Source organism: Dendrobates tinctorius, unplaced genomic scaffold, assembly GCF_039654945.1.
Source record: "Dendrobates tinctorius isolate UK_male_01 unplaced genomic scaffold, ASM3965494v1 ptg000032l, whole genome shotgun sequence".
NCBI lineage: Eukaryota > Metazoa > Chordata > Amphibia > Anura > Dendrobatidae > Dendrobates > Dendrobates tinctorius.
This window is the reverse complement of record NW_027361700.1, coordinates 12,625,318-12,649,075: the sequence shown is the minus strand read 5'-3', so window position 1 is coordinate 12,649,075 and position 23,758 is coordinate 12,625,318. Positions and strand designations below refer to the sequence as shown.

General features: G+C 44.8%; 1 protein-coding gene and 1 long non-coding RNA gene across 2 annotated transcripts; both read right to left on the bottom strand.

The window, feature by feature from the left end:
* Positions 1 to 89: 89 nt before the first annotated feature.
* Positions 90 to 23,702, bottom strand: LOC141086412 (uncharacterized). Its single transcript, XR_012231588.1, has 2 exons — positions 23,563 to 23,702; positions 90 to 935 (listed from the first exon to the last, which is right to left on the bottom strand). It is a non-coding gene; the product is annotated as an uncharacterized lncRNA (long non-coding RNA).
* LOC141086407 (uncharacterized) lies at positions 12,727 to 16,410 on the bottom strand. Its single transcript, XM_073572400.1, has 2 exons — positions 15,158 to 16,410; positions 12,727 to 14,710 (listed from the first exon to the last, which is right to left on the bottom strand). The coding sequence occupies exons 1-2, from the start codon at positions 15,611 to 15,613 to the stop codon at positions 14,075 to 14,077; spliced, it is 1,092 nt and encodes a 363-aa protein (XP_073428501.1). The 5' UTR covers positions 15,614 to 16,410; the 3' UTR covers positions 12,727 to 14,074.
* Positions 23,703 to 23,758: the final 56 nt, after the last annotated feature.

The window sequence follows — 23,758 nt, the reverse complement described above, 5'->3', positions numbered from 1 at the left end:
ATCGCTGTGTGTGACGGGGCCTTTAACCTCTTGCCCAGACAGTAAAGTAAGTACAACTGGCTGATGGCAGCATTCATATCCATGGAGAGTGTGGTCAAAGATCATTATTTATTCATTATGTCAAAAACAAAAGGTAAAACAAAGACCAAACACCTACATAGTCACAGTCTTCTGCCATAAAAGGTAGATTTAAAGGGAGACAAACCCTATTTTATCTTAATTAGCAGTGTAGTTTATTATAATCTGTTAGGCTACATTCCCACAATGAGCTTTTGATGAGTTTTTGATGTGACAGATTTTCTGCATCTATTAAGTAAAATAGGTTACTTGCATTTTTCCAAAAATACAAAGCCTAAAAAAACTCACCAAAAATGCCCCGTGGGAACATAGTCATATTCCCTGTAAACACCCAGTGAAAAAATGAAGAGGCTCAGTGTAATGTTCCCCAATGGAATTACAAGCAAAAAGTTGTGAAAAATATCTACCTCCATGAAGACTATCATATCTTACAAATATGTACATGCATGGCCCTTTAAGTGGAAGCCTTTAGTTGTCTAATCAGTTGTTTCATACATTTTATCTTATGCTTCTGCCTTTGTGCCAGACGATGTAAACGACGGATTTTCTTCCTAAGCACAATGGTTTCTGGGCTCAGAGCGGAGTAAGGGATATCACTGTCTATGACGTAACATGTCGCTGAATACGTATGGTCCATGTGCTCATCGGCTTTATCACTGTCCACATTACAGTTTTTGCTCTGGGTTTGGTACTCATGATCATCCAAGGGGTTGCTGGCCATCTTCTCTGCAAAATGGTCCTGATGTCATCCAGGCTGTGCTGAGGTGACCAACAATCTGGAAGGATGAAGATCCAGAAAGTGGACCGCACACCGATCTTCTTGATGTTAACTTGAGGAAATTATATAGGATGGCTCACTAGAAAAGATGAATATTACAATCACCGGTTACATTCAAAGTAAGATTTTTAAAATACAGTTTTCCCTGGTTGGAAACCAAGAAAATGGCAATTTTGAGGGGTTTGCTGTAATATTGATGGCCCATTGCCGATCTGCCCAGCACTCTAGCCAGTAATATGTTCTAGGGGCTAATAGGAAAATATTGACAGGACCATAATCAAGATAATAAGGACTAACATTTTGATGTAATGTCTGGTAAACCATTGGCATACAATAAGAAAAGTACAGGAGAGGAAAACTACTGATCTGTCATATGTTTAGTACTCGGCAGTAACCACTAAACAGAGGATTTCGCTCCATACATTGCTTAAATCTGGTTGCTGTCGTGCTTCAGCTAATGGGTGAGGGTGCTGGGAATAGGATCCCCACTGACCTCTAATTAATGACCAATCTTATCCAAAGACATACTGAAGGGGGATTTAGAATGTGAGCCCCAATGGGGACAGTGATGATAACGTCTTAAGTGCTGGCAAGATATATATTTTTTAATGTAACAGTTGCATGTAAAAGTTTGGGCACTCCTAGTCAAAATTTCTGTTACTGTAAACAGTTAAGCAAGTTGAAGATGAAATGACCTTCAAAAGGGCTAAAGTTAAAGATAACACATTTCATACAAATGAAATGTGTCATATATTCTCCTTTAAAAGGGCTAAAGATATTAGTGAAAGAAATAATTATTTGATCCCTTGCTGATTTTGTAAGTTTGCCCACTGACAAAGACATGAGCAGTCTATAATTTTAAGGGTAGGTTAATTTTAACATTGAGAGATAGAATATCAGAAATAAAATCCAGATAAATTATATAAATGTGCATTTTGCAGTGAAAAATAAATATTTGATCGCTCTTAATACTTAATGGCAAAACCCTTGTTGGCAAGCACAGCAGTCAGACGTTTTGTAGTTGATGATGAGGCTTGCGCACATGTCAGGAGGAATTTTGGTCCATTCCCCTTTGCAGATCATCTCTAAATAGATAAGATTTTGAAGCTGTCGCTTGGCAACTCGGAGCTTCAACTCCCTCCATAAGTTTTCTATGGGATTAAGGTCTGGAGACTGGCTAGGCCACTCCATGACGTTAATGTGCTTCGTTTTGAGCCACTCCTTTGTTGCCTTGGCTGTATTATTTGTGTCATTGTGTTGCTGGAAGACCCAGTCACGATCCATTTTTAATGTCCTGGCGGAGGGAAGGAGGTTGTCAGGATTTTATGGTACATGGCTCCATCCATTCTCCCATTGATGCAGTGAAGCAGTCATGCGCACTTAGCAGAGAAACACCCCCAAAACATAATGTTTCCACCTTCATGCTTGACAGTGGCGACGGTGTTCTTTGGGTCAAAGGCAGCATTTCTCTTCCTCCAAACACGGCGAGTTGAGTTAATGCCAAAGAGCTCAATTTTTGTCTCATCTGACCACAGCACCTTCTCCCAATCACTCACAGAATCATCCATGTGTTCACTGGCAAACTTAAGGCAGGCCTGCACATGTGCCTTCATGAGCAGGGGGACCTTGCAGGCACTGCAGGACATTTAAACGGAATCTGTCACCCTTTTCTTGGCCTATTAGCTGCCGGCATAGACATCGGGGGCTTATCTACAGGATTCTGTAATGCTATAGATAAGCCCCCGATGTAACCTGAAAGAGAAGAAAAACACGTTATATTATACTCACCGAGGTGGGCGGTCCGATGGGTGTTGTGGTCCGGTGCCTCCCTTATTCATGCGATGACGCCCTCTTCTCCCGTCCTGAAATGGCTCCGACGCAGGCGCATTGCTCTGCCCTGTTGAGGCCAGAGCAGAGTCCTGCAGTTCGCAGGCGTCGGGAGAGGTCTGGCGCCTGTGCACTGCAGAATTCTGCTCTGCCCTCAACAGGGTAGAGCAATGTGCCTGCGCCGGAGCCATTTCAGGACGGGAGAAAAGGGCGTCATCGCATGAAGAAGGGAGGTGCCGGACCGGACCGCCCACCTCGGTGAGTATAATATAACGTGTTTTTCTTCTCTTTCAGGTTACATCGGGGGCTTATCTACAGCATTACAGAATGCTGTAGATAAGCCCCCGATGTCTATGCCAGCAGCTAATAGGCCAAAAAAGGGTGACAGATTCCCTTTAACTTTTATGGGGTAATGTGTTAGCAATGGTTTTCTTGGTGACTGTGGTCCCAGCTGCCTTGAGATCGTTAATAAGTTCCCCCAGTGTAGTTTTAGGTTGATCTCTCACCTTCCTCATGTTCGAGGATACCCCACGAGATGAGATTTTGCATGGTGCCCCAGATTGAGGTCGATTGACAGTCATTTTGTATTTCTTCCACTTTCTTACTATTGCACTAAACAGTTGTCTCCTCATCCAGCGTCTTACTTATGGTTTTGTAGCCCATTCCAGCTTTGTGCAGGTCTATGATCTTGTCCCTGACATCCTTAGAAAGCTCTTTGGTCTTGCCCATGTTGTAAGGGTTAGAGTCTGACTGATTAATTGAGTCTGTGGATAAGAGACTTTTATAAAGATGACTATGTAAGATAGCAGTCTAATGCATGTAACGAGTTGATTAAGAGCCTTTAATTGGTCTGTAGGAGCCATAACTCTTAATGACTGGTAGGGAATCAAATACTTACTTCTCACTGCAAAAATGCAAATAAATGTATATAATATATACAATGTGATTTTCTGGATTTTTTTTTTATATTCTCTCAATGTTAAAATTAACCTACCCTTAAAATTATAGACTGTTCATGTCTTGGTCAGTGGGAAAACTTACAAAATCAACAAGGGATCAAATAATTATTTCCTTCATTGTTTATATAATATGAATTTTTTTCATCTTTGACATTTTAAAAATGATAAAAAAAGAAATGGGTCAATGCAAAAGTTTGGCCAGCCTTGGTGATTTGTGTGCTCAGATAACTTTGATGAAGGGTTCAGACCTTAATTTGCCTGTTAGGGTTATGGCTTATTCACCATCATCGTTAGGAAAGGCCAGGTGATGCAAATTTCCCAGCTTTTTAAAAACCCAACATCCTCTAACCTTGTGCCAAAAAACAGCAGCGATAGGTTCTTCTAAGCAGCTTCCTCGTTCCATGAAAATGGTTGAGCCCACAAAGAAGGTGGCTACAAGAAGATAGCAAAGCAGTATCAAGTTGCCCTTTCCTCAGTTTGAAATGTAATTAAGAAATGGCAGTTAAACGCAACAATGGAGGTCAAGAAAAGGTCTGGAAGACCAAACAAAGTTTCAGTGAGCTACTCATAGAATTGCTAGAGAGGCAAATCAGAACCCCCGCTTGACTGGAAAAGACCTTCAGAAAGATTTAACCCCAAGGGTGGTTTGCACGTTCATGACCAGGCCAATTTTTACAATTCTGACCACTGTCCCTTTATGAGGTAATAACTCTGGAAAGCTTCCATGGATCCCGGTAATTCTGACACTGTTTTCTCGTGACATATTGTACTTCATGTTAGTGGTAAAATTTTATTGATATAACTTGCGTTTATTTGTGAAAAAAACCCCGGAAATTTGGCGAAAATTTCGCAATTTTCCAACTTTGAATTTTTATGCCCTTAAATCACAGAGATATGGCACACAAAAAATTTAATAAATAACATTTCCCACATGTTTACTTTACATCAGCACAATTTTGGAACCCAAATTTTTTTTTGTTAGGAAGTTATAAGGGTTAAAAGTTGACCAGCGATTTCTCATTTTTGCAACACCATTTTATTTTTAGGGACCACATCACATTTGAAGTCACTTTGAGGGGTCTATATGATAGAAAATACCCAAAAGTGACACCATTCTAAAAACTGCACCCCTCAAGGTGCTCAAAACCATATTCAAGAAGTTTATTAACCCTTCAGGTGCTTCACAAGAATTTGAATGTTCAAAAAATTCGGGTCCAATTTTTTTTTTATTTTATCAAGGGTAACAGGAGAAATTTGACTGCAAAAGTTATTGCGCAATTTGTCCTGAGTACACCGATACCTGATATGTGGGGGGGGGGGGGGGGGGAACCACCATTTCGGCGCATGGCAGAGCTTAGAAGGGAAGAAGCGCCGTTTGACTTTTTCAATGCAAAATTGGCTTGAATTTAGATCGGATGTTATGTCACCTTCGGAGAGCCCCTGATGTGCCTAAACAGTGGAAACCCTCCAATTCTAACCCCCAGGGCTTCACAGAAGTTTATAACGTACAGCCGTAAAAATTAAAAAAAAATTAACAAAAATAAATCACATTTTTTCCACAAAAATGATCTTTTCACCCCCAATTTTTCTTTCCCCAAGGGTAACAGGACCACAAAGGTTATTGTGCAATTTGTGCCAAGTATGTTGATACCCCACATGTGGGGGTAAACCACTATTTGGGCGCATAGCAGAGCTCGGAAGGGAAGCAGCGCCATTTGACTTTTTTGGCTGGAATTGGGATTGGACGCCATGCCTCATTTGGAAAGCTCCTGATGTGCTTAACCAGTGGAAACCCCCCCACAAATGACACCATTTTGGAAACTAGACCCCCCAAGGAACTTATCTAGATGTGTGGTGAGCACTTTGAACCCCCAAGGGCTTCACAGAACTTTAACACGCCCAGGCGTCAAAATAAAAAAAAAATCATTTTTTCCACAAACATGATCTTTTAGTCCCCAATTTTTTTTATTTTCCCAAGGTTAACAGGAGAAATTGGACCACAAAAGTTGTTTTGCAATTTGTCTTGAGTAGGCTGATAACCCATATGTGGGGGTAAAACACTGATTGGGCGCATGGCAGAGCTTAGAAGGGAAGGAGCACCATTTGACTTTTTCAACGCAGAATTGGCTGGAATTGAGATCAGACGCCATGTTGCGTTTGGAAAGCACCTTATGTACCTAAACAGTGGAAAACCTCACCCTAATCTCAGCCCTAAGGCCTGTTTCACACATCCGTCTGTCACCATCAGTCAAAATCCGCCGTTTTGCTAAAAAAACGGATCCGCCATTTTTCTTGGCGGATCCATTTTTTTCCCCATTGAGTTGCATTACCGGCGGATCTTGACGGATGGTTATCCGTTGGATCCGTTTTTATATGGATCCGCCAAAATTTTGGTGTCCGCCGACTTGCCCGGACAATGCAACTTTTTTTTGACCGGGCGGATCCGCATTTTACAGTGCGAATGCCCGGAGGAATTGACTCAGCCGGAAATTTAACCCTAAAGTCGGTTCTGGCGTCTGAAAAAAATCTCTCTCTCTCCTTTTCCAGGCACGGTTACCTTTAAATTTCTGCCTTATCCGGATCCGTCAAACTAACAGTCCGGTGACACCCGTTAGTTTCAGTCCGCCAACGGATCCGTTTTCCGCCATTTTGGCGGATTTCAACTGAGCTAAAAAGCGGATGTGTGAAACAGGCCTAACCCTAGCCCTAATGGGAAATGCAAATAAATACTTTTTTTAATGTTATTATTTTTCCATAACTAAGGGGGTGATAACGGGGGGTTTGATTTACTATTTGTCGGTTTTTATGTTTGGCAGCTGTCACACGCTAAAAGACGCTTTTTATTGTAAAAATAGTTTTTGCATCACCACATTTTGAGAGTTATAATTTTTCCATATTTTGACCCACCGAGTCATGTGATATCTTATTGTTTGCGGGACGAGTTGACATTTTTTTATTGGTACCATTTTCAGGCACGTGACTTTTTTTTATTGCTTTTTATTCCGATTTTTGGGACGCAGAATGAACAAAAACCAACATTTCATGAATTTCTTTTGCGTGGGGTGCGTTTACCCCGTTCCGCGTGTGGTAAATTTGATAAAGCGGTTTTATTCTTCGGGTCAGTACGATTACAGCGATAGCTCATTTATGTTGTTTTTTTATGTTTTGTCACTTTTATGCAACGAAAACAATTTTATATAAAAAAATAATTAGTTTTGCATCGCTTTATTCTGTGAGCTAAAACTTTTTTTAGTTTTTCACTGATGATGCTGTATGGCGGCTCGTTTTTTGTGGGACAAGATTATGTTTTCAGCGGTCCCATGGTTATTTATATCTGTCTTTTTGATCGCGCGTTATTGCACTTTTTGTTCGGCGGTATGATGATAAAGCATTATTTTTTTGCTTCGTTTTTTATTTTTATTTTTTAAGGGGTTAACTAATAGGACAGTTTTATAGGGCGGGTCGTTACGGACGCGGCGATGCTAAACGTGTACTTTTATTGTTTTTTTTTTTTTTAATTTCCATAAAATGAATTAGGGAATTTTTTTATTTAGCGATTTTTTTATAAATTATTTTTACTTTTTTTTTTTAACTTTATTACATTGTCCCAAGGGGACATCACTGTTATGGGTCAGATCGCTGATCTGACACTTCACACAGCGCTGTGTCAGATCAGCAATCTGACAGGTGCTGCAGCAGGTTTCCTCGTACTTGCTCTCTGCAGGCACTGAGGAAGCTGCCTCCCTGCAGGCCCCCGCGGCCATATTGGATCCGGGGACCTGCAGGGAAGGAGGCCCCCAGAGCAGCGCAGCACATCGCGCCGTGCTGGGGGTCTCAGGGAAGCACGGAGGGAGCCCCCTCCCTGCCGATGCTTCTCCCCGGTACACTGCAATCATGTTTGATCGCAGTGTGCCAGGGGTTAACATGACGGGGGCGGTCCGTGACCGCCCCTGACACATTGCCGGGTGTCAGCTGTGATAATTAGCTGACACCCGGCCGCGATCAGCGGCACCTCCCCCCGGGAGCGCCGCTGATCGCGATGACGTACTATCCCGTCCCCGGTCATAGGGGCCCGGGTACCGGGGACGGGATAGTACGTCAGATGTCAGAAAGGTGTTAAAGAGAAAAAAAAAGTAGTAACCAGCTCACCCTGGCTACTGGTGTCCTAAAGCACGGAATTCATGGGACCACTTACAACAAAGTGAAAGAAAAAAAAAAAAAAAAAAAAAAGAGGTGTTCCAACTTCAAATGGTATGCAACAGTTTATGCCAATTAAAAAGATTCCATGGTGGAGATGGACACAGCAATGCAGATCTGTGAAAAAGCTGAAGTTGAAAAGATGACAACTACAAATAGATAATGATCCTAAACACGTCAACATCCACAAGCTGGGCCCTCACAGTCCCTTGATGTGATCACTGAAAATCTGTGGCTAGATCTCAAAATAGCAGTGTATGCAAGACAACCCAGGAGTCTCACAGAACTGGAAGAATTTTCCATAAATTGAAAGACTCTTGGCTGGCTACAAAGAGCGTTAACAAGCTGAGATACTTGCAAAAGAGGGAGCTAATAGGTTCTAACCATGCAGGGCACCGAAACTTTTCCAACAGCCCATTTTCCTAGACAAAAATCCATTATAACCAGGTCTTGCAAGGTCTGATTTAAGGCAGCTCGGGTTGTGTCACTCTGTGTTTTTTTCCCAAGGTGAGGAAGCCCTGCATGTGCTGCTCAGACTCTGGTGGAGTTTGAGAGTAAAAGACTCGCATTCAAACAGCTGAACACATGTGTTATATGGATATGTTATTTTGAATGTTGTTAGGTGATACCTTCGTTTACCTGGAAGAGGCTGTTTTACTTTGTAACCCTGATGGTTTATGAACTTTTTAATAAACTGTGCGTTTGTTTGGAACCAGCAAACTAATTCCCGTGTGTGAACCAGCGTCTACTGCTGAGCCAATCCCTCACACCAGCAACAAGCTTCTTACACCTCATCTCTTAGAATCATAGAATGGTAGAGTTGGAAAGGACCTCCTGGGTCATCTGGTCCAAACCCCCGGCTCAAAGCAGGATTCACTAAATCATCCCAGACAGATGTCTGACCAGCCTCTATTTGAAGACTTCCACTGAAGGAGAACTCACCACCTCTCGTGACAGCCTGTTTGACTCATTGATCACTCTGTCAAAAAGTTTTTCTCTGATATCTAATCTGTGTCTCCTCCCATTCAGTTTCATCCCATTGTTTCTAGTCTTTCCTTGTGCAAATGAGAATAAAGATGATCCTTCTACAATGTGACAGCCCTTGAGATATTTTTAGACAGCTATTAAGTCGCCTCTCAGTCTTCTTTTTTGCAAACTAAACATTCCCAAATCCTGTATCCATTCCTCACAGGACATGGTTTGCAGACCGGTTACCATTCTAGTCGCTCTTCTCTGAACTTCCTTGTTGTTGATGTCTTTTTTTAAAATTTGGTGTTCAAAACTGGACTCAATATTTCAGATGAGGTCTGACCAGAGGAGTAGAGGGAAATAATGACTTCACGTGATCTAAACTGTATGCTTCTGTTAATACATCCCAGAGTTGTATTTGCCTTTTTTGCTGCTGCATCACTCTGTTGACTCATGTTCAGTTTATGATCTATTAGTATACTCAAGTCTTTTTCACATGTGCTGTTGCTTAGCCCTATTCCTCCCATTCTGTATATGCTTTTTTCATTTTTATTGCCCAGATGTAGTACTTTGCATTTTTCCCTGTTAAAAACCATTCTATTAGTTGCTGCCTACTGCTCCAGTTTATTTATATGTTTTTGAATCCTCTCTATCGCTCTCTAGTATTAGCTATCCCTCAATGCTTTGTGTATCAGCAAATTTAATCAGTGTACCGTCAATTTCTTAATCTAAATCAATGATAAAGATGTTGAACAATACAGGGCCCAGAACAGAGCCCTGTGGTACCCCACTTGAGACATTCTTCAAACCGGATGTGCAGCCATTTACGACCACTCTTTGGGTCCGATCACTAAGCCAGTTATGAATCCACCTAATAATAATACATTTTATTTCTATAGCACCGACATATTCCGCAGCACTTTACATTTCAGAGGGGACTTGTACAGACAATAGACATTACAGCATAACAATAATCACATAGATCATAACATACCAAGAGGAATTAGGGCCCTCCTCGCAAGCTTACAATCTATGAGGAAAAAGGTAGACACCAAAGGTGGGTGGTAACAATTGCCCTGATTGTATGGACCAGCCATAATGTTAAGTGTGTAACAGTACAGATACAGAGGGCTAATGGATGCATAAAGCATGTGGGAACATGATGCGGGGAACCTGGTTATGGTAAAACTTTTGGCTGTGCCAAACAGGGATAGATTAGGTTAATGTGTTGAGGCGGTAGGCCAGTCTGAATAAATGCGTTTTCAGGGCACGCTTAAAATTGTGGGGATTGGGGACTAATCGTATTGACCTGGTTATGGTAAAACTTTTGGCTGTGCCACACAGGGATAGATTAGGTTAATGTGTTGAGGCGGTAGGCCAGTCTGAATAAATGCGTTTTCAGGGCACGCTTAAAATTGTGGGGATTGGGGACTAATCGTATTGACCTGGGAAGTGCATTCCAAAGAATTGGCGCAGCACGTGTATAGTCTTGGAGACGGGAGTGGGAGGTTCTGATTATTGAGGATGCTAACCTCAGGTCATCAGCAGAACGGAGGGCTCGGGTAGGGTGGTATACTGAAACAAGGGAGGAGATGTAGGGTGGGGCTGAGCCATGGAGAGCTTTGTGGGTGAGGGTAATAAGTTTGTACTGGATTCTGGAGTGGATGGGTAGCCAGTGTAGTGACTTGCACAAGGTAGAGGCGTCAGTGTAACGATTGGCGAGGAATATGATCCTGGCTGCAGCATTCAAGACAGATTGGAGGGGGGAGAGTTTGGTAAGAGGGAGACTGATTAGAAGAGAGTTACAATAGTCGAGACGAGAATGAATAAGAGAAACAGTAAGAGTTTTTGCGGAGTCAAAAGTAAGAAAAGATCGAATTCTTGAAATGTTTTTGAGGTGCAGCTAACAAGAGCGAGCCAGTGATCGTATGTGGGGGAAAAAGGAAAGCTCGGAGTCAAGTATGACCCCAAGACAGCGGGCATGTTGCTGGGGCGTAATAGTGGAACCACACACGGAAATGGCAATGTCGGGTATAGGTACATTTGTAGCGGGAGGAAACACAAGGAGTTCAGTCTTTGACATGTTCAGTTTCAGATATAGTGAGAACATGATGTTAGACACAGCGTTTAGACAATCGCTGGTGTTTTCTAGAAAGGCAGGCGTGATGTCAGGAGAAGAAGCATATAATTGGGTGTCATCAGCATAGAGATGGTACTGGAAACCAAATCTACTGATTGTTTGACCAATAGGGGCAGTGTACAAAGAGAAGAGGAGGGGGCCTAGGACTGATCTTTGAGGAACCCCAACAGTAAGGGGAAGATGAGAGGAGGAAGAACCAGCAAAAGATACAGTAAAGGAGCGGTCAGAGAGATAGGAGGAGAACCAGGAGAGAACGGTGTCCTTGAGGCCAATGGAAAGGAGCATAGTGAGGAGGAGCTGATGATCCACAGTGTCGAATGCTGCAGAGAGATCCAAGAGAATTAGCATGGAGTAATGACCATTTGATTTAGCTGTTAGTAGATCATTAAGAGACTTTAGTGAGGGCAATTTCAGTAGAGTGTAAGGAGCGGAAGCCGGATTGGAGAGGGTCGAGAAGAGAGTTATCAAAGAGATAGCGGATAAGACGGGAGTGGACCAGGCGTTCCAGGAGTTTAGAGATGAATGGGAGATTAGAGACAGGTCTATAGTTAGCGGCCCAGTTTTGGTCGAGGGTTTGTTTTTTTAAGTAGTGGATGTATGATGGCATGCTTAAATGAGGAGGGAAAGAATCCAAGAAGAGAGAGACAGGTTAAATATTTTAGTTAGGTGAGGGGTGACAGCAGGGGAAAGGGACTGGAGTTGATGTGGCGGAAATGGGTCACTGGTGCAAGTGGTTGGGCGAGAAGATGCAAGGAGCCTGCTTACTTCTTCTTCTGTGACTGGTTCAAAATCAGAGAGTGAGCTAGATGCAGTTGGGGAGGGAGGACAGTGCATGTTATGAGGGGATTGGGAGATAATTTCCTGTCGGATCTGGTCAATTTTTTCTTTGAAGTAATTCGCCAGATCGTCTGCTCGAAGCTCCATGGCTGGGGCCTGTACTCTTGGGTTGAGTAGAGAATGAAAAGTGTCAAAGAGACGTTTAGGGTTATTGGACAGTGAGGTGATAAGGGTGTTGAAATAGGTTTGTTTTGAGAGGTGAAGGGCAGTGTTGTATGCTCGAAGCATAAACTTATAATGGATAACAGTTGCCTTGTCCATTCCATACTTAGTCATTTTTTTTTAATAAGGATTGAGTGAGATACTTTGTCAAATGCTTTGCTGAAGTGAAGATATACTATATCTACAGCATTTCCCTGATCCACCCAGTCAGTGATTGTGTCATAGAAGGAAATTAAGTTAGTCTGACATGACTTATTAGTTACAAACCCATGCTGACTCTGGTTAATCACTTCATTCTTATCCAGGTACGTACATACATGTTGTTTAATAATTTGTTCAAAGATCTTTCCTGGTATAGAAGTCAGACTCACCGGCCTATAGTTCCCTGGGTGCACCTTCTTGCGCTTTTTGAAGATAGGAACAACATTTGCTATTCTCCATTCTTCTAGGACTTCTACTGATCTCCAAGAGTTTTCAAAGATTATGGAGAGTGGTTCAAAAATTTCTTCTGCTATCTCCTTCAGTACTCATGGGTGTAATTCATCTGGACCTGGAGGCTTGAATTCACTTATATTAGCTAAGTATTCTCTCACTATCTGTTTATAGATATCCTGCATTCTTCTATTGCTTTAATAAGACAGTGAAGATCAGTTGATGTTACATTTCCATTCTGAGAGAAAACAGATGCAAAATAGGAATTTAACAGTTCGGCCTTCTCAACATCCTTTCTTACCATTTCATCATTTTCACCTTGTAAAAAGCCGGATTACTTACCGGTAATGCTCTTTTAATGAGTCCACGACAGCACCCACTGGAGGTATCGGATCCGCCCATTTGGAACAGGAAACCCTACAGGAAAGATAAAAGGGGCGGTCCGCCTTTCCTCCTCAGTTTTACGTTTCAGAGTACCAGAAGGACCGCCAAGGATTAGGCAATGTTCTCTTATTTTAACATCTTTCTTATCCATTATTTGGTAATACTTTAACTATTGATATATTTAGGGGGGGAAGTGAACGGGTGCTGTCGTGGACTCCTTAAAAGAGCATTACCGGTAAGTAATCCGGCTTTTTACTCTTCGCCACGACAGCACCCACTGGAGAGATTCCAGAGACCATCACCTGGGTGGGACCACCGTGCCAAGGATAGTCCTGCCAAAGCTTAAGTCAGAGGTTGATGAAAGATCAAGTCTGTAGTGGTTATAGAAGGTAGAAGGGGATGACCAAACTGCCGCCTTACATATAGTTTCAATCGGAACATCTCCCTTTTCCGCCCAAGAGGTTGCCATTGCCCTGGTGGAATGCGCCCTGATGTTCCCTGGAGGATCTTCGTTTTTTGCGGAGTAGGCTAAACGAATGGCCTCTCTGATCCACCGGGAAATGGTGCTCTTCGTGACTCCATACCCCTTCTTACAGCCCTGAAATGAAACAAATAGGGCCCTACTCTGCCTCCAACTGTTGGACCTCTCAATACATTTTAGGACAGTTCTTTTGACGTCCAGAGTATGGAACCTCTGCTCTTCCGGAGTAGAGGGATTTTTATAGAAGGTTGGGAGGAGTATCTCCTGAGATCTATGGTATTTTGTTGCCACTTTTGGCAGGTAGGCAGGGTCTGGTTTTAATACCAATCTGTCTTGGTATTCTTGAAAAAAGGGTGGATCTATTGACAAGGCCTGAATATCACCCACTCTTCTAGCTGAGGTTAGTGATACTAAGAGGGCCATTTTAAGTGCTAAGTATTTGAAGGGTATTGTGTCGATCGGCTCAAAGGGGTCTACCGTTAGGGCGTCTAAGACCAGATTTAGATCCCATGTAGGGACGGAGGGTATGTGGATTGGAGTTATTCGTTCACATGCTGTAATAAAACGAGTTATCCATTTGTTGCCTGCTATATTATGGCCATATAGTGCTCCTAATGCCGATATTTGTACTTTCAGTGTATTTACTGCTAAGCCTAAGTCTTTCCCCTTCTGCAGAAATTCCAAGATTGGGATTATCGGAACTTCTGTTGTATGAGGTACTGTATGGAATTGAAGAAATTTTTTCCATATTCTAATGTAAATCTGGGTCGTGGACTGTTTTCTACTTTGTAGTAGTGTAGCAATTAAGGACTCCGAGAATCCTCTTGTCCTCAATAACTGCCTCTCAAATTCCACGCCGTCAAGTGCAAGCTGAGCACTTGAGGGTGGAAAAAGGGGCCTTGGGAGAGTAGATTGGCAGTCGGAAGGACCCAAGGATCTGTTATCGACATAATCTGCAGCCACGAAAACCACGGTCTTTTTGGCCAGAACGGTGCTATTAAGATTATTCTTGCTTTGTCGTCTCTGATCTTCCGAATTACTTGAGGTAGGAGGATCAATGGAGGGAACGCATATGCTAGGTTGAAATTCCATGGAACTAGAAAGGCGTCCAGTATGTTTGGGTGATCTGACGGAGATAGGGAGGCAAAGGTTTTTATCTGCCTGTTCTCCCTTGTGGCAAAAAGATCCACCTCGGGTTGTCCCCATGCGGCTACTATGTCCCTGAAGACCTTCCGATTGAGGCACCACTCTCCTTGTCGTAGAGTGTGACGGCTTAGGAAGTCTGCCTTTTGATTGCTCTCGCCTCTTATATGAAGGGCCGAGAGGGACAAAAAATAGTTTTCTGCTAAGTTTAAAATTTTTGCCGCTGAAGACATCAGAGTCTCTGATCGAGTTCCTCCTTGTCTGTTTATATATGCTACTGTGGTGGTATTGTCCGACAGGATCCTTACATGCTTCTGTTGGAGCTGTGGAAGGAAGTTGTATAGAGCATAGAACACTGCAGTCAGTTCTTTTAAATTAGATGAGTAATCACATTCCTCTTTACTCCACCTTCCCTGATAAAACCCATTCTCCATGTGGGCTCCCCAGCCCTGGGGACTGGCGTCGGTGGTTACAATACAGGATGGAACTATAACCCATGGGACTCCTGAACATAAATGGTCATCGTCTAACCACCACTCTAGGGAAGTCAAGACTTCTTGTGACAGGGTTATTTTACTCTGTAAACGACCACTATGTCGCTTATCCTCCTGGAGGATCTGGTGTTGTAGTGTACGGACATGGTACTGGGCCCACCGGACTGCCGGGGTGCAAGAATTTAGTGATCCTAATAGTGACATTGCTCCTCTTAAGGATACACGTGGTTTATCTATAGCTGCTTGTATTTTTTGTTTTGTGAGGATGATTTTTACCTGGGGTAGTAGACATCTCTGGGTCAAGGAATCTAGTTGAAATCCTAGAAATGTCTGGAGAGATTGCGGATCGAGTCTGGACTTTTGGATATTGATGATCCAGCCAAGGCTCTGAAAAGAGGAGACTGCGTCAGTCACACGTTCAGTACATTGTTTGACTGAATTCCCAATTACTAGGAAGTCGTCTAGATATGGTACAATTAGTGTGTCCTTTTGGCGAAGGTAGGCCATCACTTCTGCCATCACCTTGGTAAATATTCTTGGTGCCGTGGAAAGCCCGAAGGGCATGGCCGCGTATTGGAAATGACGAATCCTGCCCTCGACTTCCACTGCGACTCTTAGGTATTTCTGGAATCTGTTGTGTATAGGGAGATGATAATAAGCATCTTTTAAATCAATCCCTGCCATTACGCAATTTGGGAAAAGAAGCTTTATAGTGGATCTAATCGATTCCATTTTGAACTTATAATTTTTTATAAATGAATTTAGCTTCTTTAAATTAATAATGGTTCTAAATGTACCGTCTGGTTTAGACACCAAAAACAGGGGAGAGTAAAAGCCTCTACCCTGTTGTTCCTCAGGGACGTCAACTAAAACTTTTTTAGCTAGCAGGACTCGAATCTCGTCTTCGAGAGCCTTTTGCTGAAGTGAGGAATTAAGGCGAGTTATAACAAAGAACTCATAGGGGATTCGAAGGAATTCAATCTTTATTCCTTCCCTGATTATATTCAAAATCCATGGGTTTAACGTAATTTGTTCCCATTTGGTAAAAAAAAATTTTAATCTGCCCCCAACCGGTGGGTCTAAACTTTTAATTTTTTTCTCTCCTATATGTTGGCCCTCTGAAGATGGTACCCTTCTGCTTTTCGTCTTTCGTGGCCCATCTCGTTCTGTCCGATTGTCTTCTTCTCCCGAATGGCCGTCTTTTAAAGGTTTTCCTATAAAACGGAATGGGAGAATCACTGAAGGCCTTTTTCCTTTCTTTTGCCTTGGCGAGAATTTCGTCTAAGGCTTTTCCGAAGAGGAACTCACCCTCGCATGGGGTTGCACTAATTTTGGATTTTGATTGTGCATCCCCTTTCCAGCTTTTTATCCAAAGCGCGCGTCTGGCGTTATTCACCAGGGCTGCCGACCTTGCTGCAAGTCTTAGGGTGTCCGCTGAAGCGTCTGCCATAAAGGCAGCTGCCCCTCTTATCAACGGGATGGCTGCACGCAGTTTCTCCCTTGACACTCTTTGCTCAATCTGCTGGTCTAATTGATCTAGCCATACCAGCATTGACCTAGCAGTACATGTGCTGGCTATTGCGGGTTTGAATACCCCGGTGGTGGACTCCCAGGACCTTTTGAGCGAGGATTCAGCCTTTCGGTCCAATGGGTCTGCTAACAATCCTGCGTCCTCGACCGGGATCGAGGTTTGTTTGGAAGTGGAGGATATGACAGCGTCCACCTTTGGTATTTTAGACCATTTTAATAGATCTTCATCAGTGAACGGGTACTTCCGTTTTGAAGCGGATGGGAGAAAACCCCTCTGGTCGTGTTTTTCCCATTCCCTTTTGATGAGATCTTTAATTGCCGGTATTACTGGAAATGATCTCCTCTTTTTTTCTGCCAATCCCGCAAACATAATGTCCTGCGCGGTCTGGGCTCCCCTTTCCTCTTCACACCCCATAGTATTCCTAACCGCTTTTACCAGGTTATCTACGCTGTCCAGAGGAAAACATGCGCGTCCTTCCGCCTCCGAGGATGATGATGAGGACGTGGATGCGGAGCCTGAGTTTAACCCCTGTTCTTCCTCTGACTCTGAACTGACAATAACCTGTTTTCTATGCCTGGACTCTGCGGGAGTGCTGGCGCGGTTGATGGCTTGTATTTCCTCCCTAATTATGGCTCGGATATCCTGAGAAGAAAGACCCTGCCTGGTCTCTTTCATGCATTGTTTGCAGAGTTTTTTGGGGTAGGAGTCAGGGAGAGGCTCTGAACATAATGCACATTCTTTATGTTTTGTTTTTCCTTTTTTCTTTGACTGAAACGGGAGGTCAAAGGTAAAGAGAGGGGGGAGGGGGGGGGGAGGAGAGGAGGTTAGCTTAATAGGTAGAGCATCTGCTTTGCACACTCACCCAGTGAAGCTTAATACCGGTTCAGATGGCTGAGACGGTTTGGATCGGGTTTCTGCTGCCTCGCTCCTGCGGGCGGTCTCCGTCCTGGCGCTGCGGTCCCTGGTGGAGTTGCCCCCAGCTGAATCCCCTGCTGGGGTTTGCGACTCTGCGGGGGACGACATGTTCCAATGTTGCAGCGCTGCAGCGCTGTTTTACCTGTATCGTTGCCCCGGAAGTCGCCCTGTCACAGGGCGCATGCGCCGCGTCATCGCCATCTTACCCCGGAAGTTCAACCATTACTTCCGGGGTATGGGAGCGTCGGGCGCCGGCCTGCTCCCGCGCCACCGCTATTAACACGCGGCTCGCGCGCACATGGCCTCACCATCCACGCTATACCCCCACCGATGGGAATGGGGGGGGGAAAATCTCCCGGATGCCAGACCGGCGCGCTCCCTGGTAAGACCGGGCGGCCCTCCCCGGACCCGGCCATTACCACTGTGCCACCAGACGAGGGGGGAGCCGTCAAACGGAGTCTCCCCCGACGCTGCCTCCGGACCGCAGCCCCTGCCGTTCCCGAAGAGACCGCACAGGCGGATGCATGGCCCAGGTAAGATCCTGCAGGATCCTGCTCCATTTGGAACAGGAAACCAAAACTGAGGAGGAAAGGCGGACCGCCCCTTTTATCTTTCCTGTAGGGTTTCCTGTTCCAAATGGGCGGATCCGATACCTCCAGTGGGTGCTGTCGTGGCGAAGAGTAAAAATTCTATAGCATCTTTGACTTTTTTTAATTTTCACATCTCCCCAAAATCCTTTTTTATTGCTTTTGACATCTCTTGCAAACCTTAGTTCATTGTCAGCTTTAGATACTCTGATGTGTCCCCTGCAGGTTCTGCAGACAGCATTATATTCTTCTTTAGATATGACTCCCTCTTTCCATTTGATAAACATTTCTTTCTTCCTTTTCAGTATGTATTTAAGGTCGGTGTTCATCCATCCTGGTTTCCTTAAATGCTTCCTATTCTTCCCTCTTTTCGGATTTGGTAACAATTGTGCTTTGAGAATCTAATTTTTCGAAATTTCCCATCCTTCCTGGACATTTTTGTCATTAAGGATATCCAGCCATTGGATCCCTCCGATTCTCTGAGTCCCTTTAAATCTGACTTCCTGAAATCTAACCTTGACGTTTGAGTCTTCACAGGTCTTACTCCTCTAGTTACCCAAAATTCTAAAATAGCATGGTTGCCAACTCCTAGCGTCCCAGCCACTTTTACCTCCTTAACCATCCATTCACCTCCTCAACTGTAATTTTGGGCCACTCTTCTTTTGCAAACTACTCAAATGTAATCATTTCTTGAACACAGTCAAGGCACCCAGTGCCAGATGCAGCAAAACAACCCCAGCCATCTTTTGAACCTTCACCATATTTGACTGTAGGTACTATGTTCTTTTTTTGTAGGCCTCATTCACTTTTCGGTAAACAGTAGAATGACGTGCTTTACTAAAAAGCTCCATCTTGGTCTCATCTGTTCACAGGACACTTTCCCAGAAGGATTTTGGCTTACTCACATTTTGTCAAACTGCAGTTTAGCTTTTTTATGTCTCTGTGTCAGCAGTGGTCGCCCTGAGTTTCCTATCATAGCATTTAATTTCATACAAATGTTGACGGATAGTTTGCGCCGACACTGATGCACCCTGAGCCTGCAGGACAGCTTGAATTTCTTTGGAACTTGATTGGGGCTCCTTATCCACCATCTGGACTATCTTGCATTGCAATTTTTCAATTTTTCTCTACAGCCCACATCCAGGGAAATTTGCTACAGTCCCATGGGTTGCAAACTTCTTGATTACGTTGCTCACCGTGGACAAAGGAACATCAAGAATTTTATCCTTGAGATTGTTAAACAAATTTGGATCTTAAGTCCTCAAACAGCTCTCCTCTTTCTGTTCTCCATGCTTAGGGTACTGTTACACATAGCGATGCACCAACGATCCCGACAACGATACGATCTGGCTTAGATTGTTGGTGCATCGCTAGTAAGCAGTCATACATGCCGATCTCCTTAGGCCTCTTTCACACATCAGGTTTTCGCCGTCAGGCGCGATCCGGCGCTTTTGACAGAAACCGGATCCGGCGAAATGCAATGCCGGATCCGGTTTCCCCCCCATTGACTTGCATTTGCGCCGGATGGCCATGCGTTTCATCTGGTTTTCGCCGGATCCGGCAATGTGTCGCGATCCGGCGTCTGGAAAAAACGGCTACTGTAACGTTTTTTGTCTCCGGCGAAAAAGCCGGACACGCCGGATCCGGCGCGTCCGGCTTTTTCACACAATGAAAGCCTATGAGCGCCGCAATGCGCCTGATCCGGCGAAAGCCGGATCCGGTGGCCGGATCCGTTTTTTTTGGTCTGAGCATGCTCAGTAGCTCTGCCCACTACAACCTGTCAAAGAAGGGCTGTAGGAACATGCTATATATAGTTTTCCAGTAGCCAATCCCGTTCGGAAGGCCACAAGGGTCAATTTTAAAAACCAGATCCGGCGTAATCCGTCGAAAAACGGATAGAAAAACGGATGAACCGGATGAGACGGATCCGGTTTTGTCTGTCAAGAACAAGACGGATCCGGCAGAAAACCGGATCCGGCACATCAGGTTTTACAAAACATTTGCCGGATCCGGCATTCCGGCACAACGCCGGATCGCGCCTGACGCCGAAAACCTGATGTGTGAAAGTAGCCTTAACGACGCATCAGCGATGTTACTAACGACCACGGCGATCGTTGGGACCTTGTCACAGTGTCTATTGTGACGATTCAGACCTTGAATAGGCGTCCTTCCGCACTACCTTTTCCACGCCCCTCCGCACCGATTGGTGTACACAGCTGCGCTCTCATTATCTTATTGGGCGATGCATTTTACAACGCCCCTCTGCTCCGATTGGCCGGCACTACTGCGAGACCACTTAAATTCGAACGTATTTGCGCTCCCATCAATTGCTCCGGGGCACTGAGCGCTATTGTGTTCTCGTAGTTTTCACCTTGTATCTTCTTGCCTCACCGACACTATCGGAGACGCTACTGCGTTTTTTTTTTCCTTGTTCCTCAGGATTTTTTCTCTGTCTTTCAAGGTAAGCATTGTTTGCTGCATTTACATTTAATGGGCATATATCTATTATATTTATTCATAAATTGATTCATCTTTTTGTTATGCTTTGTCACCCATTTTAGTTTTCCTGCCGCGCCCGCCACCGCCATTTTAGGTTCTTGGCAGCGTTTACATTTATGGGAAATCTTTTCATTTTATATCGTAGTTATGCGGTTCTCCTTTTTTTCAGCCTTTGCATTGGCATGGTCACCCATTTTGGTTTTTCTGCCGTGCCAGCCACCGTCATTTTAGGTTCTTGGCAGCGTTTACATTTATGGGCCATCTTTTCATTTTATATTATAGTTATGCGGTTCTGCTTTTTTTCAGCCTTTGCATTGGCATGGTCACCCATTTTAGTTTTTCTGCCGCGCCCACCCTGAAAATAGGTGAAAAGACAATGAAATCACGTAGTAGCGACTCCGACAGGGTCGACGGAACAGGAAAAACGCAGTTGAGACTCGCACGGCAACGCAGCAGGTATACCAGCTCTCCACAGCGCTCAGGAACAATGGAATGGGAGCAATGCTACGGAGTCTTTTATGACGAAGTCGCTGTTGCGGGCACCAATCGGAGCTTAGGGGGCGTTGCAAAGCAAAAGTTAAATCACGCCTACGTTGCACTCCCCGGGACTCCTGTGTGGTGTTGTGACACGTGACCCTGGAGCCCAATCAACGCTGGCGTCAGTGTCTCTGCCTTCGGACCAATTGAACATGAAAAGGAAGTCCGTGCTGCACCTGATACGGGGACAGTGACTCCAACGATGTCACAACCACGGCACAGGGAGAGGGCGTGTTGACACAGCGGGAACAGAACCGGTGCAGGAGTAGATTATAAGGTTTTTTTTATTTTAATCAGGCCCAAGCGTGAGGTATGAGAAGTGGTTGTGCTAGTAGTGGACAACCCCTTGAAATAAATTGAAAACCACAATTAGAATTGCAAAAGCCATAAAAGCCCAGACTAATAAATTACATTATTTATCTTGCATGTCGTTCACTAAAATTGCTGAATATTTGGTCATTCCCTTGAAAAAATTCAATTGAAAAAAATCATCAAAAAGGCGCATAAAAAAAGTTATGTCTCAGAATCCGGCGACACTATGGGATGGGGGTCTGGAACTGTGTGTGTGCGTGTGTGTGTGTGTGTGTGTGTGTGTGTGTGTGTGTGTGGGATGGGGTCTGGCACCATGTGGGGTGTAATCACAAAAATTGCAAAATAATCACAAAATCCCAATTAAGGGTAATATACCACCAATAATAATAGTCACTTTATGGTAACCAAATAGTAAGGAAATCTGGTACCACACAATGGTATAAATTGATAAAAGCACATCTTTATTGACATAAAAATACGAACAAAACACATGCCTCTGGAAGAAGCAGTGCGAAACACGCGTCGGGGCAGCAGGGATTCCCCTCAGCTCATACTCTAGGTAAATAACCTTTTATTGCTCACCCTATTTGCGGTTAGCGCCGCTTTGGAGCCACAAATATAAAAGGGATGGTCACAAGTGATTGATTTATTACATGTCGGTTACAGACTATAGCATTCATTCACCGCCTCCATTATGGGGCACTGTAGCCTTGTTTCCCTTATTTCCTCATATATGGGTGTGCGTCAATGTCTATGACAGATTGTTGTAAGGGGATTTCCTATGGACTTTTTTAGTCCCTTATTGTTTGACACTTTCTGTTATACTCATGTGTTTTGTTTGTTTTTTTAGGTCAATAAAGGTGTGATTTTATCAATTTATACCATTGTGTGGTACCAGATTTTCTTACTATTTGGTTACCATAAAGTGACTACTATGTGGGGTGTGTATGGTGATGGGGGATGTCACTATGTGGGGTGTGTGTGGGGGGAGGGGATCTGGCACTATGCGGTGTGTGTGGGGGGGAGGGATCTGGCACTATGTGGTGTGTGTGTGTGTGTGTGTGGGAGGAGAGGGATCTAGCACTATGTGGTGTGTGTGGGGGGGAGGGTAGGGGATCTAGCACTATGTGGTGTGTGGGGGGGAGGGTATCGGACACTATGCATGGGGGGATCTGGCACTATGCGGTGTGTGTATGGGGGGGATCTGGCACTATGCGGTGTGTGCATAGGGGGGGATCTGGCACTATGCGGTGTGTGCATAGGGGGGGGATCTGGCACTATGCGGTGTGTGCATAGGGGGGGGATCTGGCACTATGCGGTGTGTGCATAGGGGGGGATCTGGCACTATGCGGTGTGTGCATAGGGGGGGATCTGGCACTATGTGGTGTGGGGGGGGAGGGGGATCTGGCACTATGTGGTGTGTATATGTGGGGGGGTGAAGGGGGAGCAATCACTATTTGGATTGTGTGTAGGGGGAGGGGGATCTGGCATATGTTATGTTGTGTGTGGGGGGACCTGGCACTATATGGTGTGTGTGTGGGGGGGGGGGAAGGGGGATCTGGCTCTATTTGGGATGTGTGTGTGGGGGAGGGGGATATGGCACTGTGGTGTATGTGCAGGGAGAAGGGGGATCTGGCTCTATTTAGGATGTGTGTGTGGGGGAGGGGGATATGGCACTATTTGGTGTGTGTGTGTGTGGGGGGAAGGGGGATCAGGCACTATTTCGGATGTGTGTGTGGGGGAGGGGGATCTGGCCCTAGTTGTTGTGTGTGGGGGGAAGGGGGATCTGGCACTAGTTGTTGTGTGTGGGGGGAAGGGGGATCTGGCACTAGTTGTTGTGTGTGGGGGGAAGGGGGATCTGGCACTATGTGGTGTGTGTGTGTGGGGGGAAGGGGGATCTGGCACTATTTGGGATGTGTGGTGGGGGAGGGGGATCTGGAACTATGTGGTGTAGGGAAGGTTATCTGGCACTATTTGGGATGTGTGTGGGGGGAGGGGGAGGGGGATCTGGCACTATGTGGTGTGTGGGGGGGAGGGGGATCTGGCACTATGTGGTGTGTGGGGGGGGGAGGGGGATCTGGCACTATTTGGGATGTGTGTGGTGGGAGGGGGATATGGCACCATGTGGTCCTTTCTACCATGCAGATGTGAACACAACCCATTATATGTGCAGAACCACTGACAAACTGTGAAAAAAATTAGCAGGAAGTTTCCCCTCTGTGACCAGCAGCATATATGGCGGCAGGTAGGAAAAAGGCAGTAGTGGTGACAGAATAGCAACCAATAACATGGCCACTTACCCTCTGAGCAGCGACATAACTCCCCCACCAGTGCAGCTTTTTCCGCCGGAAGTCATCACCTGCCTTTCTCTAGCACGCACCGGGCCTCTCTTGCCGTTCCTCCACACTCTATGGCACGGTTTCCGGCGGAAGTAAATAGATTGTCTGGTCGGTGTTTCTATGACAGTGGTAGTCTCTCTGTCCTGTCATCTCGCTG